The 25,970-nt window shown below is 36.3% G+C and overlaps 4 protein-coding genes, 2 long non-coding RNA genes and 1 other non-coding gene across 7 annotated transcripts; 5 read left to right on the top strand and 2 right to left on the bottom strand.

Moving 5' to 3' along the window:
- The first annotated feature begins 14 nt into the window (after positions 1 to 14).
- On the top strand, positions 15 to 1,353 carry LOC104749017 (uncharacterized). The gene is made up of 2 exons (XR_761280.3): positions 15 to 749; positions 854 to 1,353. It is a non-coding gene; the product is annotated as an uncharacterized LOC104749017 (long non-coding RNA).
- Positions 1,354 to 1,798: 445 nt separating this feature from the next.
- LOC104749016 (NPL4-like protein B) lies at positions 1,799 to 3,846 on the top strand. The gene is made up of 2 exons (XM_010470594.3): positions 1,799 to 3,082; positions 3,341 to 3,846. Exons 1-2 carry the CDS (start codon positions 2,093 to 2,095, stop codon positions 3,593 to 3,595), a joined length of 1,245 nt encoding a protein of 414 aa, XP_010468896.1. The 5' UTR covers positions 1,799 to 2,092; the 3' UTR covers positions 3,596 to 3,846.
- A 214-nt stretch (positions 3,847 to 4,060) lies between these two features.
- TRNAA-UGC (transfer RNA alanine (anticodon UGC)) lies at positions 4,061 to 4,133 on the bottom strand. Its single transcript has one exon. It is a non-coding gene; the product is annotated as a tRNA-Ala (tRNA).
- Positions 4,134 to 7,723: 3,590 nt separating this feature from the next.
- LOC104749015 (uncharacterized) lies at positions 7,724 to 9,598 on the bottom strand. Its single transcript, XR_761279.3, has 4 exons — positions 9,318 to 9,598; positions 8,967 to 9,181; positions 8,258 to 8,394; positions 7,724 to 8,152 (listed from the first exon to the last, which is right to left on the bottom strand). It is a non-coding gene; the product is annotated as an uncharacterized LOC104749015 (long non-coding RNA).
- Positions 9,599 to 17,569: 7,971 nt separating this feature from the next.
- Positions 17,570 to 20,017, top strand: LOC104749013 (gibberellin receptor GID1B). The gene is made up of 2 exons (XM_010470593.2): positions 17,570 to 18,068; positions 18,459 to 20,017. Exons 1-2 carry the CDS (start codon positions 18,030 to 18,032, stop codon positions 19,494 to 19,496), a joined length of 1,077 nt encoding a protein of 358 aa, XP_010468895.2. The 5' UTR covers positions 17,570 to 18,029; the 3' UTR covers positions 19,497 to 20,017.
- Positions 20,018 to 23,083: 3,066 nt separating this feature from the next.
- Positions 23,084 to 23,769, top strand: LOC104753167 (uncharacterized). Its single transcript, XM_010475455.3, has one exon. It carries the CDS (start codon positions 23,084 to 23,086, stop codon positions 23,597 to 23,599), a length of 516 nt encoding a protein of 171 aa, XP_010473757.2. The 3' UTR covers positions 23,600 to 23,769.
- Positions 23,763 to 25,574, top strand: LOC104749012 (methyl-CpG-binding domain-containing protein 4). The gene is made up of 3 exons (XM_010470592.3): positions 23,763 to 24,062; positions 24,147 to 24,335; positions 24,875 to 25,574. The coding sequence occupies exons 2-3, from the start codon at positions 24,294 to 24,296 to the stop codon at positions 25,385 to 25,387; spliced, it is 555 nt and encodes a 184-aa protein (XP_010468894.1). The 5' UTR covers positions 23,763 to 24,062; positions 24,147 to 24,293; the 3' UTR covers positions 25,388 to 25,574.
- The last annotated feature ends 396 nt before the right edge of the window (positions 25,575 to 25,970 follow it).

Here is a 25,970-nt window from a genome sequence, read left to right as displayed (position 1 = left end):
AGTCAAAGGGAACCACGAGCACAAGAGAGAGATGGAGTGGTTTGATTTTTGCTGGCCATAAAGAAAACTCACTCTCTTCCTGCGAAGAAGAAGACGGTGATGCTCATCAGAGACAATCCTGAACCGTCTGTTCCTCCGTTCGATTTTTAAGTTGTTCGGTCAAAATTGTTGCCAATTTCGGTTTAGTTGGTTTACTAAGTTTTTTTTTTTTTTTTTTTTTTTTTTTGCTTACTTATGGTGCTGTTTGTTTTCTTTCGCATTAAGGGTATTGTGACTTTTGGGTGGGTGATGACGATCAATTGTCTTTTAATTGGATTTAATTTGATTTGGGGGTGAAAACCGGTCCAAAGCAAATCTTTTTTGTTTTGGAGTCAAATCCAGAGCAAATAAATCAATTTAGGATAATAAATCAATCTATATTAATAAGGCGTGCTGAGGAATTATGATGGTCGGTCCTCCTCGAGTACATTACATAGCAGGGCTAACTTAGCGAAAGGGACTAGGGTTCTAGGGTTTGCGAAAGCATGGATAGGATCAGCATCCTACCAGACGAGATAATTTGCCACATCGGGTCCTTCTTGTCGGCGAAAGAGGCGGCGCGGCGTTCACGGCACTTCTCTCGAAGAGGTGGAGGAATCTGTTTGAAAGCCTGTTCCATTTATCAATCCCAGCTGAACGAAGCATATGTTGGAACGGTTTGCAAGTTCTCCTAAAGAAATCTCCAAAATTTTAAGGCTCTCACCATCAAGGTATGACCCAAAACCCGCAAAAACAGAATAACTTGACAGGACACTGTAAAAGGTATTCGTAAAATCTTCAATCTCTACTTGCGTTTTTTTTTTTTTTTTAACAGGGAAGTGTGCACGATAAGGATGATGATCGTGTGGATGAGGAGGAATCTGTTTGCGAATGCTTGAAAGGGTATACTTTCCTATCGCCCTGCTATATTGAGGTCATAAAGATAAGAGAGTGTAAAGGAGATAGAGGAGAGATGGTGCAAATAAAGCACATGCTGGAGAAATTGCCGTGTCTTGAACTTTTGGAAATTCATCTTAAGCCAGGCAGAGATGAGACAAAGCTTCAGATTATGACGGATCTCCTAACGAGTCGGAGAAGTTCGTCCAAGTCCAAATACACAGTTAAGCTGGTGTCGTTTAAGGTGGTGTTACATTGAACAACATCTTAACATGAACTGGCATATCTGAATAGAGAAGAAACAAAGGTGCAATTAGTACTTTGCTTCCCGTTTGTTGTTGACATATGATAATTGGTTTGGTTTTGTGTCTTTCTTTCCCCATATCTGAGACTGAGAGACTCTGTTCTGAATCGAACACAACGTATCGTTTTTATTCATCTCCAACTGGTTATTGTCGTTTTTTTTTTGCTTAAGTCAAATTAAGTAGGCAAGAGAAAGGCTAAGCCCATCAGGTCAACTAAGCCTATTTAAAAAAGCCCACGAGCTAACTTCCGAACTCTGTCTGTCTGTGTTGTACTCGTACATTTAAAATTGTGTCGGTAAGTAAAATGATGTAATCATCATCATGACGTCCATAATTTTTTTTATTAATTAAAACAAAGAGAGCCGCATATAATTAAAAAGAAGCAAAACCATCTGGTAGGCTTTCGTTATAACTAATGGTCGTTACATATATTTTACGCATATGAATTTATAATTATTTTTCTAAAACGTTAATACAGGAGATATAGTTTAAATTTAATTACGGTAATGGTCCGGTAGTAGTCAACAAAACATTATCGAGCATATTGGGCTAACTAGTAAAGCCCATTAAAGTTAATTGGGTGGAAGCAAAAAAAAAAAAACGCCGCCGTTTTGAGGGTAATTGTCTTTTAATTGGATTTGGGGGTGGGTGCTTCTAGATTCTTCCTTGAACTGGGAACTAACCTTGTTCGACGAATCTCAGAGCGTTTCGTGTTTCCCATCGGAAGAAGAAAAGCACTTGTACTTACTATTTGAACCTACAAGGTTTTATTCGAGTCGAAGCTCGTTGGGTTTTTTATTAGTAAAACTCGAAGCAGGTTTGGAGATTTTTTTGTCGAATCTGTTAGGTTTGATCTAAATTGAAGGAAGAAGATGACGATGCTGAGGATCCGAAGCAGAGATGGATTGGAGAGAGTGAGCGTAGATGGAGGAGCTCACGTAACAGTCTCCCAACTCAAAACCCTAATCCAAGATCAGCTTCAGATCCCAATCCACAACCAAACCTTATCCACCGATCGCAACCTTCTCCTCGCCAAGTCTCCTTCTGAATTCCTTGCCTTCACCGACATGACCGATCCTAACCTCCCTATCTCCTCTCTCAATCTCTCCCACGGCTCTATCCTCTACCTCGCTTACGAAGGCGAGCGTACCATCCGCGGTGGTCCCGCCGTCACTCCCGCCGGCTCCTTCGGTAAGAAGATGACCGTCGAAGATCTCATCGCTCGTCAGATGCGCGTCGGCCGCCAGGAGACGTCTCACTGCGACTCTGTCTCCTTCGATCGCGGTTGCGCCAATGCGTTTCAGCATTACGTCAACGAGTCCCTCGCCTTCGCTGTCAAGCGCGGTGGCTTCATGTACGGGAACGTCTCTGAGGATGGTCAGGTTGAGGTCGATTTCATCTACGAGCCACCGCAGCAGGGCATGGAGGACAAGCTCATTCTCATGAGAGATGCTGTTGAAGAGAAGCGTGTGGATGCGATTGCTTTGGGGTTAGGGATGAGGAGGGTTGGGTTCATATTCAACCAGACCGTGACGCAGGACAAGAAGGAGTACACTTTGTCCAATGTTGAGGTGTTGCTTGCGGCTCAGCTTCACGCTGAGAGCGAGTTGAAGGAGTGGGTCACTGCTGTTGTGAAGCTTGAGATCAACGAGGACGGTGGTGCGGATGTCCACTTCGAGGCTTTTCAGATGAGTGATATGTGCGTTAGGTTGTTCAGGGAAGGATGGTTTGAGACGGAGATTGGATCTGATGATGATCCCAAGCTCTCCAAGATGAAGAAAGAGGTTGTTGTTGGTGTCAAGGATCTTAAAGAAGTCGATAATGATTTCTTCCTCGTTGTTGTCAAGATCTTGGATCATCAGGTTCCTTTCTCTCCCCCTTTTATAAATTACAACTATTTTACATTTTTTAGCTGGGAGTCGTTTTGAAAGATTAATACTTAGGCACCTGATTTAGCTAACTAAGTAGCCACTAGCTAGGATGATAAGTTGCCAACTATTATGTTTCTGCTTGCCATTGATAGAGGAAGCACAAGTGTTTTGTACTTTAGACTATTATGAATTTAGTTTTTTTTTTTTTTTTGTATGTATAATTGAGTATTTTGGTTGCTCAACTGCCAGGGATCGCTGTCGTGTACCTTCCCGATAGAGAACCGGAGCATTCAAACAACAATGCGGGCTTTGAAAACACATATGGAGCGAACAAGGAGCCTCCCTTTTGTGAAGAGGATCTCTGATTTTCATCTTCTTCTCTTTGTTGCCCAGTTTCTAGACGTATCATCAGACGTCCCTGCGTTGGCTGAGTGCGTCCGTCTCCAGTCTCATGTCCCTGAGGGTTATGAGTTGCTCATCGAGTCCATGGCCGCTACTTCTTAGTTTTTCGTCTTTTATCTCTCTTTCTGTATGCCTTGCTCGAGTATCGATCTTGTCAAACGTTAGCACTTTTGAGTGAGTGCCTTCGTTCGTAGACCAGACAAGCTTACAAGAGTTTGGCACTTCCTTAGTTTTTTTACAAGTCTGTGTGTTCATATTCTATCCTTCAGATTTTTGTGTACAAGTTTTACTTATTTCTTTAAATTATCTTTTTTTATACGCAATATAAAATGAAGAAAATTTGAAGGAGAAAAGTTTGGAAATGTTAAGGTCTAAATGGGTTTATTCAGTTCAAGTACCATAAAACATGATAAGCTATTATTTTAAAAAAATCGGGGGATTTGTGAGCGCTCTACCATTTGAGCTACATCCCCTTTCAAAATTTATCGGCTTGTGACTTTACAAATCCACAACAATACAAAATTCACATCGTTAAAAACTTAAATTAACAAAATTGAAAGCAAACTATGGAGATGCGGGGGATCGAACCCCGTGCCTCTCGCATGCAAAGCGAGCGCTCTACCATTTGAGCTACATCCCCAATTTGTTACTAGCATAATTCTAAAAATATCCAAAAACGTTTCGATGTTGGACTTGGACGGTTACTTTGCTTTTCATGACAAAAGACGACAAATTAAGAGGGGACAGCAAACAAAATATCTTCTTGTCGTCTTCTTCCACTTTTGAAATATTTGTCCGAAAACGTATTAAAATGAAAGTCTCATAGTGGGGAAGACTTGCGTTAAAGCTCGTTCAAACACATTAGTCTGTCCATGTCACTTTTTCTTCTTCTTATTATTATTATCATTTATTGTCATTATGAAGGGAGCTAGAGCAGCCTTTCTCTTTTTTTTTTGGTATTAAGAGAAGCCTTTTTTTTTCTTGGAGTTAGATGAGGATGTATTTTGGGTTGTTTTGGTATATTATTTTTTTTTGCTACATTTTCCTTTTGTTCTTTTGTTGGTTTAATTTTTTCCTCTAGGTTTTTGGAGCAAGTATAATGTAGTGAACTTTTTATTTAAAATAAATTTGAATCATCTTGATCTTTTTTTGTTTTGAAAAAAAAAATAGAATTAGAAGTTAAGATTGTATAGTTTTTTGTCAATGCTTTTGTGTTTGTAGTGATTAGGTAGTGGTTTCTTTTTTAAAAAAAGAAAAATATGTCAATTACTTACATTTCTGTTTTTATTGATTTTATTTTGTGTTTCAGCCGTTCAGCCCTATTTTCTGTAAACCTTAAAATTGTGTTGGCCTATTGGGTCTTTAGTGGTATGTTATTGATGTGAAAATAGCTTAGTTCTCTTTGAAAATAGGATATCCTCGTGAATGGATAGCAGATAAGCAATTTTTGCGATCTACAGGTTAATATGAGTGTTAATTAATTAATCCATTGTTTTTGAGATCTTAGTTGTAAGTTTAGTTTCGGTTGGCCCTAGAATGAGTGTTTCGATTGGATGTGAATTTTGTTTTGTTAACTTAAATCCTTGTGTCTATGGTGCTCTTATTTTTTACATTTTGGGGTGTTTATTTTTTTGTGTCATTAAATTTAGTTCTACCGTGAACTTAATGTGGAACTCGAATTTCTACATATTTTCTTGTGAACTAATGGTGTGTGCATCTCCTACATTCTTTGTGTTTGGTGATGGTTTTGTCAGTTTCCGGTGAATAATGTTAATTGAGTTTTAGTTGTGTTTCCCTGATCCTCTGTAAGTGTTGGTTGTATTTTCTCGTTTGATTTGTTTTTTCTTTTGATTTTTTTAATAGGCTAGTTTTTTGAATCCGAGTATTTCTATGATGTAGTTGTCCTTGAAGCTAAAACCTCTTTACATTTATCTATCTCCTGGTAGTCGTAATACTTTGAGACCTGATTTTAAGATGGTTTGTGGGAAGTTTCTTCAATATATGTTGATCTTGTATGCTCTGAATTTGTTGTCATGGTAAGCGCAGACTTTATTTCTTTTCCCAATCTTTTGTTTTCTTGCTAATTGATTGGGCTTTTAAAGAGATATGGGACAAAGAAATAGAAACTGCTTAGTGGATAATGTCAAAAAATTAGGCTTATTAAACAGAGGGAGTGGCTGACGTCACAACACTAGGAGTGAGGAAAAGAAACTTTATATATAAAGATTACACCGTGGGTAGCGCGGTATGTTTTACTATTAGTTGCATCAAAATCGGAAGATTATATATTTATTTATAGTTTAAAGATTTGTTCCCCTACATATTTGACAAATATTGTTTATATACAACCAAAAGCTTATACATTTGGTTATAGATATGGCTAAGGTTGTTGATGTTTTTGGGAGAGGTTTGTTATATATATATATATATATATATATATATATATATTACAATTGTGTTTGTGTTTTTGATTCAAGATTATCATTAACCTGTTAAAATTATATAGTTTTTAAAAAAATATATATTTCTTAATTATAAAGGATTCGTTGTTTAGTTATAGAAGTAGTATAGCAGAGGCACATGTTGTTATTGAACTGAAGTCGGTGGGCATAACTGTGAATCCTTTATATATATATATATATATATATATATATATATATATTACAATTGTGTTTGTGTTTTTGATTCAAGATTATCATTAACCTGTTAAAATTATATAGTTTTTAAAAAAAAATATATTTCTTAATTATAAAGGATTCGTTGTTTAGTTATAGAAGTAGTATAGCAGAGGCACATGTTGTTATTGAACTGAAGTCGGTGGGCATAACTGTGAATTGAATTTTTCTTCCTAACTCTTTCTTTAAGCTTTGTAGATGTTGATTTAGTTTGCTTCTCCTGAGGTTGCTACTGATTGTTGTTTTTGTGAGGTTGCGCTTAACGATTGGAAATTTAACTTCAGTAGTTCAAATCTTTAAGCTATATTTCTTGTGGGATGCTGGTTTATAAAGAAAGCTTGACTCACTTTGGACATTTTAAAGTTTTTTTTTTACTTAGTGTATTTTAATACTACTAAGTTGATTAGAAACTTGGTTGCTTCTTGTTCATTTTTTTTTTTTTAAAATTGTTGTACCGAAAGAGGTCGGTTAGTTTAAATTTAGGTTTGTAAATTTGTATCTAAGGATTAGTAATAGATGGTTGGTAATTTATAATGATGTGATAATGATAGGGTTGAACTTATATTTTTTTCCATTTATTTAATGTGTTGTGGCATACTCTTAGATGAGTTTCAATTTGGGAGAGGTGGACACTCTTATAGGGTTCAAATTGTCTCTTTTAATAGTAGTAGCTATAAGAAAGTCCGAGCTAGATAATATATTTGACAACTAACATTTTTTAATTAGTTAATTCAGGTTTAAATTCAATTTAATTTTAGTTTACTTTACAATAAAATCAGATGTTATTGATTTATTGTACAGTATTTAACATTTTCATATAAATGACCTACATTTTCTAATTAGTTAATTCATGTTTAAATTTAATCTAGTTTTAGTTTACTTTACAATAAAAATCAGATGTTATTGATTTATTGTATTTAACATTTTCATATAAATGACCTACATATACTACTATAAAAGTGAACAAAATCACTTGTTTTCATGTGATTATAGCTAACGCTTTATCTTAACAAAATTACTTGTTTTGTTGTGGAATATTTGAGATTTTAATTGTTTGTAAACAACATGTGTGGTTTTGTTGCATCATGTATCTTAGATTACATATACACGGTAGGTAACCTAGTCTTCTAGCGTTCAGTATGGCGAGGTACTTATCTTCCTTCAATGACTGCATATTATAATTTGGTTATCAGACTTTGTAAAATTCTTCTTTATAATGATGATCTCGTAAATAATTCTCAATGGTTTAACAATATCTGGATGCTTATATTTTCTTATATGCTCAGACCTACCTGATTTGACCAATTTTTTTAACACCGTGAACTTGTAGTGAACAGTGATTTCAACTGGTTTGACCTTTCGGCCAATAATTATATCTACTACCTATGGTACAATTTTAAGGTCTCTAATATATTCTGATATGTACATGCATCAATGAAGAGAATTGGACGGTTCATATTTAAGGTTTATATTCTTAGACAACACATAAACCAGCATAATTTTTGGAAGTAGGATGAAGCATGCTAGTCATAAACCATAAAATAGAAAATGAATATTAAGGACGAAAGAGAGTTCATAGATTCTTCTTATTCATTTTGAGCTCTTCTTGATTCAGGGTTACAAACATTAGGCTTATGTTTAATTATATTATAGAGAACTTTATATAAACCCACAAAAGTTATGAAAACATCAAGTTAGCTATGTCTCATATTTTGAAGGGTTATCATCCAAATTGGAAATTATGTGCTGAACACTTAAAGCAAGAAACAAAGTCTGCATCTTTGCATCAATTTCAATCATATTGAAAGCAGAGCCTAAAAAATTGAAAGAAAAGCAAAGAGATCTCAGCCTCACCATGTTGATCTATAAATTGTTGATCATCAACGTCTTGCGATGGTAAAGGGCTTTTGTCTAGGATCATATTGTTTACATGCTCTATGATGTATGATCAAGGCAACAAAAGCTTGAAGTTCTAAGCCTTAACCTGCAGTAATCCACATTTGTCCACATCATTAGAAAGCATTCTTTCTTTGAGACTCACAAGTTACCAAAACATACTAATCAGACTCATTTTCAACTATAAACTTACTTGAATATGATTCGATCTTTGAATGCCCAACGTGATTTATTGAGATGCGTAATGGATTGGTAATGGCAACGATGGCAGTCGAGACTATAGCAGAACAGATTTGAAGGAGATTTTGTATGTGGGGTCGTTTCAAATTTCTATTTGGATGTATATTGTAGCGAGGAGATGAAATGTGCAAAACGAAGAAAGTTAATAAATAATGATGCCAGATGAATGATCAAAGAAGATTGAAATTCATTACGAAAAGAAGTTGGGGCAAGAGGATCGATTGATCAAAGAAGATAGAACTGGGAATTGTTTCATGATGGAGGCTTTTTATACAAAAATAACTTGCCTACTGTACATACCAAGAGCTTATTGCTTATAGTGAAAATATCTTTTGGAAAACTGAAGACCATCAAAAGACAATTATCTGAGCTTGAAATTCTATCAAATACCAAGAAATATGTGTATTGCTACCACTTTTTAAGAGCTAAAAAAATTTGTAAACTGAAAATATATTAAAACTTCCAGCTATGACTTGTATTAGTTATATATATATATATATATATATATATATATATATATATATAGCCAGTTTTTGTTACTTGTTATTTGAAGTGTATCTCTTAGACTAATGTTTTAATGTTCATAATAAGGAGACTATTTATAAACCTGAACTGTTGCAATCGAAAAGAAAAAAAAAATAAAGGAGACAGTAATTATAAACCTGATTTAGCATGCTGATGTTGGCTCATATAGTTGTCTCAATTTCGATAAGCCCACGGATATACAGCATCTTCCATGGTCTCGGGTGTGTAGATAGATGAGGATTAAATTGTTGACTTTTTTACTTTTTCTCTATTGACTACATCTTCGGTCCTATTTTTGCTTGATTATATCTCGCTCCTCTTTGAATCGTGGCTCTTTTATGGAACTATATTTCTGACATAGGAAAAAGAAGAATCATTGTTTTAATTTTGAAAATAGAAACATAAAAAGGCAATCATATAAAATATTCACTTCCTTTGACATATCTTGATTGAGTAACAACACCATAGGGAAACATAAAATAAGCAACCTTGTAAGGAGAAGGTAGGACGATAGAGCTTTGTTTCACTATAACCTCGATCTGAATTGTGGCTAGGGATTTAGGTTGCGACCGAATGAGATTTCAATCTCATCAGAGGGTGCAGGAAATGGAGAAGGGATGAAAACAACGTTTCGGCAAATTGGAGGAGGAGAGATCAAAGGGTATGGCTTAATTATTAGTAGTAATTAGATTTAGGCGACATATGAGGAAGAAGGATCGACATCGTCACTACTTTGATTTACGGTTGTTGTTAAGGCATCTAAAAAATTGGATTTGATATGGCCTTTGAAGCATTTGATTATAAACTATTTAGTGGATAAGTGTTTAACAATAGGCCCAAAAATTAAATTAGGAGTTGCTGATGTTGCAGCACCAGAAGTGAGAAAAAGCTAACTTTATATATATATATATATATATATATATATATATATATATTAATTAGGGAAAATGTCATGAAAATCCACTTTGGGTGTGAGTTCTGTCACAAAAACCCACTTTCCACTCATGGTATACTTTCCCAAGTTTTTTGCTTATGTGTCCACTTTCCTTTTACATTTTTGCCCTTACTAACAACTTACCTCTCTTTCTCTCCTTCTTTTCTCTCTTTTTCTCTTCTTTTTTGTTGTTAACACTTTAACAAAGTAAAATATATTTATTTGTTATCATAAAACAAATTTTCTATTTATTTATATAAAATATATTATGATTATATATTTTCTACATTTTAAGATACATATTGCTATATTTTTTTATGAATTTTTAGATTATACAGTATCCATCAGTCGTTGAACATTTATTCAATTATAAGTGGATAATCAATTGCAGTATTGTTAATAGATAGTTACTTGTGTTTATTCATACAAAATATACATACATAAATTTGGTTAGATCTTTATCCATAGCATATTATCCATAACACAACATAGACCAAATAAGTACAAAACCCTTTAATTCTAAATTTTAAATCCTAGATTTAGGGTTTAGGGTTTAGGGTTTAGTAAGAGCAAAAATGTAAAAAGAAAGTGGACACATAAGCAAAAAACTTGAGAAAATATACCATGAGTGGAAAGTGGGTTTTTGTGACAATACTTTAGGAGAAAGTGAGTATGGGTGTCATTTTCCCTATTAATTATCATGCTTACAGAAACTTTTCATAAAAAAACAAAATGATTTACTATATTTTTATTTTGGTCGTTTTATCTATTTTTCAACTCCATTTATTTACTTGGATCCATCTTCAAGTGTCGAAGTTTAATGATTCCTGCAAAACCTGATTATTTGAAATTGAGTTCGATATTCCATTCACAAAACAATAGTGGGAGAAAACGATTAATAAGTGCAAGTTTTATTTATAATAATATATCAAGAGTTTGGAAAAGTTAGGAGTGGAAAATGTGAGCACACGTACCAAAGAGACAAAATAGATGACGACAAAACTAAAGAAAGCCTCATATAGACAAGCGAATCATATACCTAAGCGTGTTCTCCTTTTGATTATTTATTTATTTATTTTATGTTTACTATAGTACTAATATTTTTTTTTGTTCTTTATACCACAACAATATTTTGTCATCATGTAACTTTAAGACTAACTGTGAAAATGAAATTTTGTTTGTTATAGTTTAAATTAACAATACATACATCTTTTTTTTCTCTTGTTTTCTTATTATCATTGCTCATTAGTACTACTAAGAAATAAAATTATGCGTGATATTATTTGCTTGATGGTAAAACCATAGAAATCGTTTGTCCCGGTGATGATGTATTTATTATCACCTCCTCCAAACGTGCTTAATGTCTGGGTTCTTTTGGAATGATCGTGGCTTAAATAAAACTTCAAAACATTCTATCATTAAGAAATGGGTTGGTGATTCGGGACTGCGGTTTGGTTGTTTTTTTAAGACAAGGGTCAAAGAACAGAAGACACAATGGTTAGGTGCAAAGTTATTTAAGAATTGGTCGGTTCTGTCAAATTATGAGCATAACGCTAGAAGGCGCATCTGGGTGGTCTGGCGTGAAAATGTAAAACTCACTTCGGTGTATAAAACGGGACAACTTATAACCTGTTCAGTTAAACTAGAGGAAGATGAGACTGAGTTTTTTTGCTCATTTGTCTATGCGTCGAACTTGGTGGATGAGCGTAAAGCCTTATGGGAGGATTTGCGTCATCATAAGGATTCACCGCTTATGCGGGATAAGCCCTGGTGATTTTAATGAAACATTGGCTCTTGAAGAGCACTCTCGTGGTGCACACGGTCCAGGAATAACGGAGGGGATTGGTGATTTTCAGTCCGTTGTCAACTAATGTTCTTTCTCGGATCTGACTGCTCAAGGTCCTTTGTTTACTTGGTGTAACAAAAGGGAAAATGATCTAAAATCTAAAAAATTGGATTGTGTATTGGTCAATGATGATTGGCTTGGGTTTTATCCGCAGGCTTACAGTATATTTGAAGCAGGAGGATGTTCCGATCATTCTCAGAGGAGCCAAGGCAGCGTCGTAAGCCTTTTAAATTTGTTAATGCCATGGTAGGCATGCCTGAATTTGTGCCTTTAGTGAAGGATTTTTGGGGGGAGACAGAGTCTATTCACATGTCTACTTCTTCTCTGTTTCGGTTTACTAAGAAGCTTAAGGCTTTGAAGCCAAAGCTGAGAGATTTGGCAAGGCATACGATGAACCATTTAGTTGCTAAAACTAAGGCGGCGTATACTCAGCTTTGTGAAAAGCAGGAATTTAACCTCCTACATCCCTCTGCAATAGCGATGGCTGCAGAAAAGAATGCATATGACCGTTGGTTTTTTGTTGCTGGTCTTGAAGAGAAATACTTGAAACAGAAGTCTAAACTTCACTGGCTGCAAGTTGGCGATCAGAATAATAAAACCTTTCACCGTGCGGTTCAGGTTCGAGCAGCACAGATAGAGATCCGGGAAATTACAACTCCGGATGGTCGGGTTGTGTCGGATGTGATAGGGATAAAACAGGAAGCAGCGAGACATTTTAGAGAATTTCTACAATTCACTCCAACTGACTTTGAGGGAGCCACAATTGCTGAGCTGCAAGATCTTTTGTCTTTTCGTTGTTCCTTGGAGGACAAGGAGAGACTTGTTCGACCAGTCTTAGTGGAGGAGGTGGAAAAGGTTGTGTTTTCTATGCCCTCTGCAAATCCCCAGGTCCTGATGGGTTTACAACAGAGTTCTTTAAGGCGACTTGGGACATTCTCGGTGGAGAGTTTGTGACTGCAGGTAAATCTTTCTTTGTCAAAGGATTTCTTCCCAAAAGTGCAAATGCAACTATTCTTGCTCTGATTCCAAAAAAGTTTGAGACTCGGGAAATGAAAGACTACCGCCCAATATCATGTTGCAATGTGATCTATAAAGTCATCTCTAAGATCCTAGCTAATCGACTGAAAATGCTCTTGCCAAAATTCATTACTGGGAATCAGTCGGCCTTTGTTAAGGACTGTTTACTGATTGAGAATCTGCTTGTTGCTACGGAGTTAGTTAAGGATTATCACAAAGATTCAATTTCAAGTCGATGTGCTGTTAAGATTGATATTTCCAAGGCCTTCGATTCTGTTCAATGGCCTTTTCTGCGAAATGTCCTCTCCGCATTGGACCTACCTCCTGTTTTTGTGCAATGGATAATGCTTTGTGTAACAACATCCTCTTTCTTGGTTCAGGTCAATCGGGAACTAGCTGGTTTTTTTAACAACTCCAGGGGTTTGCGACATGGATGCTCACTTTCACCTTATTTGTTTGTCATTATAATGGATGTCCTCTCTAGGAGGTTGGACAGAGCGGCAGGAGTGCAGTTTGGTTATCATCCAAAATGCAAAACCCTTGGTGTCACACACTTAAGCTTTGCGGATGACCTTATGGTTCTCTCTGACGGTAAGGTTCGATCCATAAAAGGAATTGTGGGAATTTTTGACGTTTTTACTAAGCAATCGGGGTTGAGGATAAGCATGGAGAAGTCTACTATTTACCTAGGGGGTTTGTCTACTACAACATCTTAGGAGATTAAAGAAAAGTTCAGCTTTGAGGTTGGCCAGTTACCAGTTCGGTACTCAGGCTTGCCTTTAGTCACCAAACGTCTTACTCTCTCAGACTATTCACCACTTCTGGAGCACTTGAAAAAGAAAATAGGTTCCTGGACAGCCCGTTTTCTCTCATTTGCAGGCCGCCAAAACTTGATTCAGTCAGTGTTATGGAGTATATGCAATTTTTGGTGCTCTGCTTTTCGACTTCCACTACAATGTACAAGGGAGATTAATAAGTTGTGCTCTGCTTTCCTCTGGTCTGGCCCGGATTTGAATCCTCATAAAACTAAGGTTGCTTGGGAGGATGTTTGTAAACCAAAGAGAGAGGGAGGATTGGGGTTGCGGTCTCTTAAAGAAACGAATGATGTTTGTTGTTTGAAACTGATCTGGCGAATTTTTTCATCTGATGACTCTTTGTGGGTTAAATAGGTGAAAAATACTTTCCTCAAACAGGAAAGCTTTTGGTGTATAAAGCAGTCTACCATGGCTGGTTCCTGGATGTGGAGAAAGCTTCTCAAATTTCGACAACTAGCAACTCTTTTCTGCAAATCTGAAGTAAATAACGGTCACCACACATCATTTTGGTATGATAATTGGTCTACTATGGGGTGTCTGATGGATGTGGCTGGGGAACGAGGTATCATTGATATGGGGATTAGTAAGACTATGACAGTTGCAGATGCGTGGGACAGACATGGTAGAAGAAGACATCGCCTGCATCACTATAATCAAATGGAAGCTGAACTTTTGTTGAAGTTTAATGCAAGAACTTCCTTGGCCGATGCTTTTCTTTGGAAAGGTAAAAACGACAAATTTCATCCACGGTTCTCCACAAAAGCAACCTGTAACAGCATCCGCACTGCAACGGCCGAGGTACCATGGTACCATTGTGTCTGGTTCACTCATTCAACACCAAAATTTGCTTTCTGCACTTGGCTTGCAATCAGAAACAAGCTCTCCACGGGGGAACGGATGGCGAACTGGTACAGGGGAAACCCTGCAGAATGTGTTTTCTGCAATAATGATATTGAAACCCAGGATCATTTGTTTTTTTCCTGCACCTTCAGTTCAGAGATTTGGGAGGGTATTGCAAAGCGGTTGTATGGGACTTGCTTCTCCACTAACTGGGCTTCCATCATTACATCAATTTTTAACTGGAATGACCGAATGGTGAGGTTTCTAGCTTCCTCTGTTCTTCAAACAACAATTTATACTCTCTGGCAGGAAAGAAATGGGCGGAAACACGGTGAAAACCCCAAACTTGCCCTTCGACTCATCCAAAGCATTGACAAACATATCAGGGATCAACTACTGGCAATCAGTCTCAAGGGAGATAGGCGTGATGAGACTGATCTTTTCACTTGGCTTGGCACTAGACATTAAATTCTATTTTGTAGCAAATTTTTTTAAAACTCTCCCAACAGAATGATGCACAAGTTGTAAAACAGTATTTTTACTTTTGAATATAATTTAACATTACATTCAAAAAAAACCATAAAAACCATTTTACAACAACAACAATATTAGATAACTAGCGTTACAATTATCTTATAATATTTAATGATTTGTAAGCGTTTAAAAGTTATTTATAGAAAAAACATAGTCAATTAGGTTCTCTTATTTTGATGTTTGTTCTTTCTTTATTCAATGATGTATTTATATTCTTATGTACTAATTTGTTCTTGGTACAGTCTGTTTTCAGCTACTCGGTAAATATCAAGGATTTAAAATTGTTTCAGTAGAAAATTCACATGCGACTATAGCGTAATTAAAGTAATTAAAGTCTCATTAACCGGTAATTTTATATGTTTGTAGTTGTACAATTATACTACTACTACTACAGTAAAAAAAAATAGATCAGAGATGTATGGGGATAAAACAACGGCTGAGATCTACTGTATTGGTCCCATCATAGAGAGATTCATGGTTCTGATTTGTCAAATCCGAAAGATAGACTAAAAAGCAACAATATTTTGTAAATTTAACGTCGTTGGTTGGGCAAAGTTTCTTTTGTTTCTTTTGTTTCTTTTGGGTAGCGAAGCCATCAAAGTAGGACCCGTTCCCATTCCCAAATTCTCTCATTCGTTTAACTTCTTCATGTTTACTATACTTCACTAAACCTTTGAATTTATTTTACTTGTGTTAATCTGTTGATTGATGATTTTTGTTCCGATTCAAACACCCGCAAAAAAACTCTCGTTAAAAAACCATCACTACATGTTCAATAATCTACTGGGAACGTCCAAATGCATTGAATCGCAGTTAAAAAAATTAAGATTAACACAAGTAAAATAAATTCAAAGGTTTGGTACTATTAATATTATTGTTTGTTAAGTCAAGGAGGACGACATCTGGGTCTTGTCTTTTATTTTGACAGAGTTACTGGCGTGTGATGGCCACGCTCTTCTGGTCCAAAAGACGACAAAATCCTAAGCCCATTCCCACATTCTACCCCTAATGGGCCCATTTTAGTAATACCAAAAAAAAAGTCATGGATTTTGGTTGGAGCGGCTAATTTGTATATTTATTTTTTTTCCAAAATATATTTTCTCCCGATATACTTATGTTTTTTGTTCGGTATATCAACCCGATAAAGGATTTAAAACGACAAGTCAAACAAAACATGCCACATTGCAAATGGCAAGTAAAGAAAAGAAAAAAAGCAGAAACAAATAACGAAACAACAATTGAGTTAATACAAGAATCGTATAAAGTAGTTAACTGCACAGATATATCCCAATTAACGTATTTAAGAAATTTAGTACTACTTCTGAATCGTATAAACGATTATATATCTATATCAGAAGTAGTACTAAATAGCTAAAATTAATTATCTCTGCACAGATATATCCCAATTAACGTATTTAAGAAAAAAAAACACATAAATAATCGTAGTACTATCTTAGAAAGATATATATATATTTTTAAAAAGGAAGAAGTGGAAAAGCCAAACTTTGAAAGAAGAGGGGGTCCCCTGAGTGAAGGAGGGGGATGATGTCATCGGCCCAAAATAGAACACGTTTAAGCCAGTAATAGTGGCAATTACTCGTAAATCTTAGAGAGGATACGAGGGTACTTTAGGAATCTCGTCTTCTGTTTTTTTTTTTTTTTTTTTTTTGGGTTTTAATTAACCAAAAGAAAACAGCACAACCCTTTTGTCGCCACATGCCATGGCGTTGGTCGCACGCTGGATATCTCTTTTTATTTTTCTTTGTCACCTTCCTTCAACTAATTTTTTTGTGTTTACTATTTTATTTACAAATTTGCATTCACACTTATATAACAAAAACCCAAAACAAAAAACCATCATTGAGTGATAAAAAAAAACTTTTGTGGTCTTTTATCTTTTAAATAGTTTAAAGCTGCCTAACCATACTTTTTAATTTTGTTTTTTTTTGGTATTCTATATCATTAGATGATGAATGATCTTTTAAAGCAACTTTTTTAAAATTTTCTTCTTCTTTTTAACTCGAATATATAGCTTAGCTTTTTTTTTTTTTGTTGGCAATCAAATATATAGCTTAGCTTATGGATTCTCTTTTTACATTCGTTTTTTATTTTCCATCACATGGAACCAATTGATCGTATTTTATAATTGTATTTATACGAGTAGACAACAAAAGTCTAGGAAAAATGCAAAATAACATTTGTTACATTAAGAGCAATATAAACATTATAAATGACCAAAAAAAAATTAAAAATTTGTTAGTACTAATAAGCTTTACATAATCCTAAGAATTTCACAAAAATGAAACGTGAATTAAAAAAGAAAAAGAGAGAGTAGTTTTAGGGGAGAGGGGGGAGAAAACAAAAGAAAAAACAAAGGGTAGAGAAAATAAAATGGATGGTCAAAAGGAGCACTTATGAGAGAGAGCGTGTCAGGACTGGCGTGCCCCAATTGCCCAATCCTCTCTCTCCCTCTTCCACATTACAGTATTACACCGTGGCCAGTGGCCTCCCCCTTTTTCTTTGCTTTTTTTTTTTTTTAATTTACATTTTCTGTATTTCCTAGTAAAAATAAATAAATTAATTAAACTATATAAACAAATAAAATTTTTAATCAGCCGACTGAAACCAATAAATTACCTTATCGTCAACAAAGTTAACCCAACCAAAAAAAAAAAAAAAAAAAGGGTGGAGGGTGGGACCCAGATACGGAAACAGTAAATAAATAAATAAAAAGAAAAAGGAAGGAAGAGAGTCGAACCATCACCAGTAGTTTTTTTTTTTTTTGGTTGTCAAACATCAGCACCTTTGACTCTCTCTCTCTCTCTCGAACCAACCAACCATTAGCTCAGCTCAGCTCTCCCTCTCTCTCTCTCTCTATTGTACTTCCGTCTTCCTCTCTGCTGCATCCCATCTCTCTCTTTTCTCTCCAGCTCTCTCTCTCTCTCTCTCTCTCTCTCTCTCTCTCTTTTCTCTTTATTTAAATCTCTCTCTCTCTCTCTCTCTTTTCCTATTCTGGGTTTCTTTCAAGTTTCAAATCCATCTCCCCTTTTTAAAAAATCTTCTTCTTCTTCTTCTTCTTCTTCTTCTTACTCTTTCTCTACGGGTAATTATTGGTAATGAGGTCGTCCCTTCATTGATTTTACACACCGAAGATTACAATTCTGCTTCCTGCAGTGTTTCAAGTTTTTATTTTATTTTGCTGTGGGCGGCGGCTATGGCTGGTGGAAACGAAGTCAACCTCAACGAATGCAAGGTTCTTCTTTCCTCTCTCTCTCTCTCTCTCTCTCTCTCTCTCTCTCTCTCTCTCTCTCTCTCTTTTGCTCCTCCTTCTCACAAAACACACACACAAAAAAAGTCTTCCTTTTTGTTTTCCTTAGATTTGCTTCTTTCTTGCTCAAATCCCTTTAACTGAATTGAAGATCATAGAGATATTTAATTATATAGGATTCACAACCCCCCCCACCCGTACGGACGAATTTCTTGTTTTATTTATAAAAAAAAAAATGAGCAAAGAAGCAAAGAAGGAAGGAAGGGGTATAATAAAATCTAAGACGTCCCATCATATCATATCATATCATATCATATCATATCATATCTATCTAATATTTGTTTTGTTTTTGTTTTTAATTTGGGGCTTCTGTAGAGAATTGTCCCACTCAACACATGGGTCCTCATTTCCAATTTCAAGCTTGCTTACAAAGTCCTCCGCCGTCCTGACGGTTCCTTCAACCGTGATCTCGCCGAGTTTCTCGACCGTAAAGTTCCTGCCAACGCTTTCCCCGTCGACGGCGTCTTCTCCTTTGACCACGTCGACTCTTCCACCAATCTTCTCACCCGTATCTACCAACCTGCTTCTCTCTCTCACCACCACCGCCACGGTACCCTCGACCTTACCGAACCTCTCAGCACTACTGAGATCGTCCCTGTTCTCATTTTCTTCCACGGTGGCAGCTTCACTCATTCCTCCGCCAACAGCGCTATCTACGACACTTTCTGCCGACGCCTTGTCAGCATCTGCGGTGTTGTTGTTGTCTCCGTTGATTACCGGAGATCCCCCGAGCACCGTTACCCTTGTGCTTACGACGATGGTTGGAATGCTCTCAAATGGGTCAAGTCCAGAGTCTGGCTTCAGAGTGGTCTACACTCCAATGTTTATGTTTATTTGGCTGGAGATAGCTCTGGTGGCAACATCGCTCACAATGTTGCTGTAAGGGCTACCAAAGAAGGTGTCCAAGTCTTGGGTAACATTCTCCTTCATCCTATGTTTGGTGGACAAGAGAGGACTCCCTCTGAGAAGACCCTTGATGGCAAATACTTTGTCACTATACAAGATCGTGACTGGTATTGGAGGGCTTATCTACCCGAAGGTGAAGACAGAGATCATCCAGCATGTAATCCCTTTGGCCCCAGAGGTCAAAGCCTCAAAGGAGTCAACTTTCCCAAGAGTCTTGTCGTTGTTGCTGGTTTAGATCTTGTTCAGGATTGGCAATTGGCTTATGTGGATGGCCTTAAGAAGACTGGTCTTGATGTCAATCTCTTGTATTTGAAGCAAGCTACCATTGGGTTTTACTTCTTGCCTAACAATGATCACTTTCACTGTCTTATGGAAGAGTTGAATAAGTTTGTGCACTCCATTGAGGATTCTCATACCAGCTCAACTCCTTTGCTTCTTACTCCCTAGCAAACTACTCATCACTTGTTGCTGATATATACATTAAGAGAAGAAGAAGAAGCACTAGAGGGATCGGTTTGTTTGCCTGTCTATGATGGGTTTTTGTACAGTTTTCTCAAGTATTGTTTAGTGTTCAGTAGGGTTTTTGTTTTTTGTGTTTGTGTTCCTCGGTCTCCTGAAGCATAATAAGTTGGCTTGTTGTGAGATCTTGGCTGCGCCTCAAGGAAGACCACTTCGGTTATCGCCATCTATCGGTTTAGGGCTAAAACCGGGACATGGTACTTTGTTTGCGTACTAGTATGGGTAGACTTTAATTGGTTTCTAGGGTACAGAGGGTAAATTACAAGACAACTAACTTGTCTTCAACATGTTGTGAAAAAACTTATCCTTGGTGTGGATTTGTGTATGTTTATATTTACCTTTTGTGTTCGCATGCTATTAATAGAACGAGCATGTCGTTTGTTGTTGTAATTTCTCACCTTCCTCTTGTTTTAGTTCAAAAGCATTAAAAAGTTTTTTGGCTTACAAAAGACAAATCTTTTTAGTCAACCTTCTTTTTTATCTCCTTGTGAGTCTCTCAACGTCGATCTCACCAAGCAATTGCTCTATCTTTGCTACAATTGTGAAAAAAAAATATAAAACTAACAAAACAGAGGAAAAAAAAATTAAAGATCCAATGGTCTAAGCGAAAACCCTAAGGAGACGTGTGGCAAACTGGCAATGGCATTAGAGTGAAGTATAAAGAAAGAAAGAAGAGGAAATAAGTGTTAGAGAAGAGAAAAGACAAGTGTTGTGTGTGCATTTGAGGCAAAAGCTTCACAATACCAATTCCCCATCCACCCAAAATAAGAAAAAAGCTTACACAACCAAAATTAATATATTAAATAATGATTGGACAAAAATGTCAAAATCATCCATCTTTTTTTTTTCTCTCTTTTATATTTATTCCCTTTTTCAATAGTTTTAGTTTTTCCTTGGCATCTTTTGCCTTATTGCCTCTTTTATGTGCATGTATTTTATTTTAGTATTTTTGGAGTTTCCTTGTAGTGGTTATGAACTGGGGGGGATCAACATGGACCCCCACTTAGAGAAAACAATCTCTTTTGTCTACATATGTTTGTTTCTATATATTTACACATTTCTTTATAAATATACTATTTATAAACAGAGCTTATGTGTGATTGTTTTTATTGTATTCTTATTCCTATGGATGCCAAGTGGTAGGGACATTTTTAGGCTTGGAGAAAAGAAAAAGGAAAAAAAGCGATTTATTTTCTCTTTTGTTTAGTTGATGGTCTTCTTTTATAAAAAATAAAATAATCATAGAGGGAGGATATAAATAAACATTTTACAGGTAACTTCTTACTCTGAATATGATTTTCTTTTCCCGATTAACATTGACTTTTTTTTAGTCCTAGCATCTTTCAAAATTTAACCTTTTTTTTTAATCTTGTCAAAGTATTTATGACCAAACTTTGGGTCATTGATGCGTGTATGACAAAGACTCTCTCGTTTGTCTTGTACTGAATTTTGTCTTGGCAATTTACTTGGGGATAGTGTCTCTACTTTTTAACTTATTTTAGTGTTAATAGTTAATTTGCTTATGCTAAATTAATTTATGTTTATTGCTTGGAAAATAATTTTGGATTTTTCAATTTTGGAACAAAGCATCGCTCCCATTTAGTTTTGTTGTCTTTAATTCTGACAAAAAAATCTTAAATATGTTTGGTGATTTATCAACATCTTCTGATTTCTCCATAATTCATTAATTTGTCGTTTACACTAAGATTCTTTCTTTTGTCAATGGATTGGCTTTGTCGTTTGTAGACTATATTCAATGCTTTAGATCCAAGATTACAAAATTTATTATATTCATCATCTAACTAACTTTGAGCTTAAAGGTTTGGTATGAGGAATCTTTAATTTTGCTTCAAAAGGGTATCAATAATATAGCTTTTGTGTATGACTACTTTTTTGTTTTTCTTCCCTCTAGTTCACATTTGAAGTTAATAGACTGTGGTGCGTTTGGTTGTGGCAGTTCGACTAAAATATGAGATGTTGAAATGAGGAGGTGTCGATCATGTTATTTGGGAAGAAAAGAAAGAAGGAAAAAGTTTTAAATTTAGTACTGGTAGATAAATAAATTGATGAACGTTTACAATTATTTATACGAAGATATAACAATGATGTGCATATATATATCAAACTCGTTCAAACAATGTCGTAGATATCTCAAAACTGTGCTTAAGAAATCAATCAAGAACCTAAAACAGTATTAGTAAATATGATTTGATTTCTTTTTTTTGGTCGACACAAATTAAGAATAACTTTAGCTAAACTGATCATATAGATATTTTTGTTGGCCTGAGATTGAACTATAAATCTATTTCAGTAGTATTCTTTTTATATTTTGCTTTTTGTATAACCAAGAGAACATAAAAATGACAAAATATCAACCAAAATGAAACAAAATATCCGATTCACACTTGAGAACAAAATAAGCTGATTATAGAAAAGAAGAAAAAGGTAAAAGTTGAGAAAGGAGGTAGAGAGGGAAATATAAATAAAAGAAATCAGAGACTAATAATGTTAGGGAGAAGTTAAAAGAGCAGAGCTACTCTGAATGGAAAGTGTAGTAGATAGTGCAGAGATTTCATGGAAATGGAAGAAAAATAGAAAAACGAGAGAGAGAGAGAGAGAGAGAGAGAAGAGACAAAACACAAAAGCATTAGACAACGATGCGTTTGTCTTTATTAGCTTAGCCTTAGCCTAGTAAACCCCTAGAGATTCAAGGAATAAGACACGAGAGATAAGGCCTTTTTCATCCCCTCGAAAATCCCAAACTCCATTAATACATCCTATCTCTCTCTCTCTCTCTCTCTCTCTCTCTCTCATACTGTATTACTTTGTATTCATCATCATCAACTCGTCATTCAGATTTTCAGAGGGATCAGTCCAGAGTAGTGGAGACTATCATGCCGGTTTAACTGTCTAAACGGATTTGTAGTAACGCGTTTTCTTATAAAACGACACAGCATATCGTATAACCAAAAATAATGTATAAGAAACAAAAATGAGAAATTATTATTATAGTAATATCGTATAGTAATATCGTATCACATTATCGTTTATAGTAATATCGTATCATATTATCGTTTATAGTAATATCGTATTATCGTTTAACTAGTATTATTTCTGGTTATACTTATAACGTTTGGGTAGGCTTTTTCATCAAAGTATGGTTGATGACATTTGTCGACCGTCTAAAGAATTCTTGTGGGCCACATAATGGGCTTTGCAATATCAATCTATAAGCTTATCAAAGTAATGAGATGTTGGACAAAAAAAAAAAAAATCAAAGTAATGAGATAAGTTACTTATTTAACGCCGTTATAAAGGGCGTTTACGTTAATGACTAAAAAAAACCTGTTACGCTGGCAAAACCTCTAGCACACGGCCCACCAGAAACTATAAATTTAGAGGCCCAAAACATTTTGACTTGAAAAAAAAACAAAAAAAAAATCGGAAGAAGAGTTGTGAGATCAAACGTAGTAGTAGTAGAGTTGCGAGAGAGAGAAAAGGGAAAGTGTGCGGTTATGTTAATCATGACGTCATCATCTACGATTCTCACCGGAGAAGACGAAGAAGAAGATCACCGCACGCCCACACATTCTCATCGACGGCGCTGGAGCAATCCGGATGAGCCGCCGGATACAGAAGAAGAGTGCAGGGAACATAGAGGTGCGTCTGGAGTAAATAACAATGTTGACAGTTATAACAGTTTCTATCTAGGAGGAAAGATATCGTCGCCGTGGGGAACGCGTGGACCGCCGCTGCTCACAGACTCGTCGAGATGGCGAGGAGAAGAGAGGAGAGGAAGAAGCGTGACTAGGAAGCGAGATCTGCCACCGTATTTGACGACGCTGGATTGTAACGGACGGCCGAGATATCATCACAGGAGAGTAAGAAGCGAAGGAAGGCTTGAGATTGCCAGCGTGGCAGTAGATTCACCGGAGATCTTTAGTGTTCGTGGAATAGAAGGACTCAGAATTGGAACAGTGAGAATTAGTCAACATAATGATGATGATGATCATAAACAACAGAATCACTGATCTTCCTCTTTGATTTTTTTTTTTTTACTCCAATTTTGGTGCTAATTTTCCGGGAGAAAACGAGATTGTACTAGTCTTCTGATCCGTTTAGAAGCAGAAAGGAAAAGGATTGGGCTTTACTTATGAACCAATAGGCCCATATAAATATATTTTTGCTAAAAGCCCAACATCATCCCCTTGCGTTTGTGTGTGTTTGTGTATGTTTATTCTCTCACTCTCAGTCACCATTAGATAGATGGATAGAGAGAGTTTAGTAGAGACTCAAAATCAGAATCAGAACAGTGGAGAGAGAGAGAGAGAGAGAGAGAGAGAGAGAGAGAGAGTCAGTCAATAAATGGAAGAAAAAAAAGAAAGGGAAAAGATAAATCTCTCACTTGATTCATGCTAAAATTGCCGGGGAAACAAACGAAATTGTAGAAGTATGGTGATGATGATCCGTTAAGAGGGTAGCAGAAAAGAAAAGGTATGGGCTTCAAACAACATGGACCTGAGGCCCAAGGTCAATCCGCTTGTGACGACGTGTAAATTTATGATTTGTTTGTTACAGTGAGTCCCATTCGCAGAGGCTGTGAGATTATCATTTATTTGTGAGAGTTAAAAAGAGGAAGAAGCATACCACCATTTGGGACAGAAGAGAAGAGAAGAGAAGAGAAGGTAATTTGCGAAAAAAAACTCTAATTGGGAAGTGAGAGAGATGGAGCAGGAGATCGGCAAATCAGCCAAACCAAAAGCCAAGGTAAGAAGAGTCTTTGATACTACTACTACTACTCTACTTTATATTATTAATAAGATTTTGCTTTCTTACGAGTGCCAATTCATTTTCTTCTTCTATTCTCCAATTTTTTTTTTTTTTTTTCAGTTTCTTGTTTCAATAGTCTCTAGGATTCTCAGATCTCTTAATGTTGGAGAAATTTTATTCTAAACAAGCCCATAGGATTCGTTAGGGTATTCAATTTTCTTGGTTCACGATCTGTGAGACTATTTTGCTCCACAGTTCTTGTCTGTAAAAACTCTGTGAGGGTAAATTACTGCTCGTTGTTTAGTCTTAGCATTTTATCGATGTTTATCTTAATTGGAATTAACTTTTTGGTCACCCTCTCCTCTTTAGACTTTGAGTGATGTGATGTATCGTAGCTTTTCAATTAACAAGAAGCCTTGTTCTTTTTTACTTAGACGCTTGCTGGAATACCTTATTTTCTCTCTCTCTCTCTCTCTCTCACACACGAGTCGTCTTGTTGTTGTTGTTGTTGTTGTTACACTGAAACTTGATTGCAGAAAGAATTTGCACAAGGGAGGTTGATTGATACCTATGCTGCACAATGCGAAAAGTGTCACAAGTGGAGGGTCATTGATACCCAAGACGAGTACGAGGACATCAGAAGCAAAATGCTCGAAGACCCTTTCCACTGTCACAAGAAGCAGGCCACTTCCTGTGAAGACCCTGCTGATATCGACTACGATGCCTCTCGCACTTGGGTCATCGACAAGCCTGGTGTCCCCAAGACTCCTAAAGGTTTCAAGCGCAGCTTAGTTCTCAGGAAAGATTACTCTAAGATGGACACCTACTACATCACTCCTACCGGCAAGAAGCTCAGGAGTCGCAACGAAATTGCTGCCTTCGTTGAGGCCAATCCTGAATTCAACAACGCACCCCTCGGTGACTTCAATTTCACTGTCCCTAAGGTCATGGAAGACACTCTTCCTCCTGATGCTAAGCTCGCCTCTCCTATTGGTGCTTCCTCTACTGCTACTTCTAAGAAGACCATCTCCAAGCAGACTCAAGACTAATTATCATATATGTTCTGCGGCTCATCCAGTTTGTTCCATTTTTCTTTGTTTCTTCTGATCCCTATAACAATGCTCTTGGAGTTTGTGTAAATTTTATGATCTCTTGAACTTTTTTGAAAGCTGGGAATGATCTCTCGTGACTGCTTAGGAACTCGTTTTCAATCTAAAAACACTTTTTCCTCAGAAATCCACCTCGTAAGAGATTATAAGCATTATGTACAAGTTACAGCTAGGGGAGTTCCCTCCTGGGCGATGTTTCGCAGACTTGCTCGTTGCCCATACTCATGGACGTGATGCATCCGGACAGACATCTTTTGTGGGACTCTGATTCGGTGTAGGAAAAACGTTTTCCCCATTAGTAACACCATCTTTTCTTATGGCCATCATTTCTGGTATGGACTTCTTGCGGGGGGCAAATCGTCATACAATGTGGATAGACTCCTTCAAAGGGTTTGTAGAATGCCTCCTAGAAGGGATTTTGTTCCGCTTCTTGCTGCACACTTGTCTCTATTTCTATCTTCCTCATCATCTTTTCTTGCACCTATCTTCACAGTTTGCAGAGGTGCCTTACACTGTTCCACCA

This window comes from Camelina sativa, chromosome 16, assembly GCF_030686135.1.
Source record: "Camelina sativa cultivar CO46 ecotype springtype chromosome 16, ASM3068613v1".
NCBI classification, from domain to species: domain Eukaryota; kingdom Viridiplantae; phylum Streptophyta; class Magnoliopsida; order Brassicales; family Brassicaceae; genus Camelina; species Camelina sativa.
Note: the sequence above shows the minus strand (reverse complement) of the source record. Positions and strands in the feature narration are given on the sequence as shown.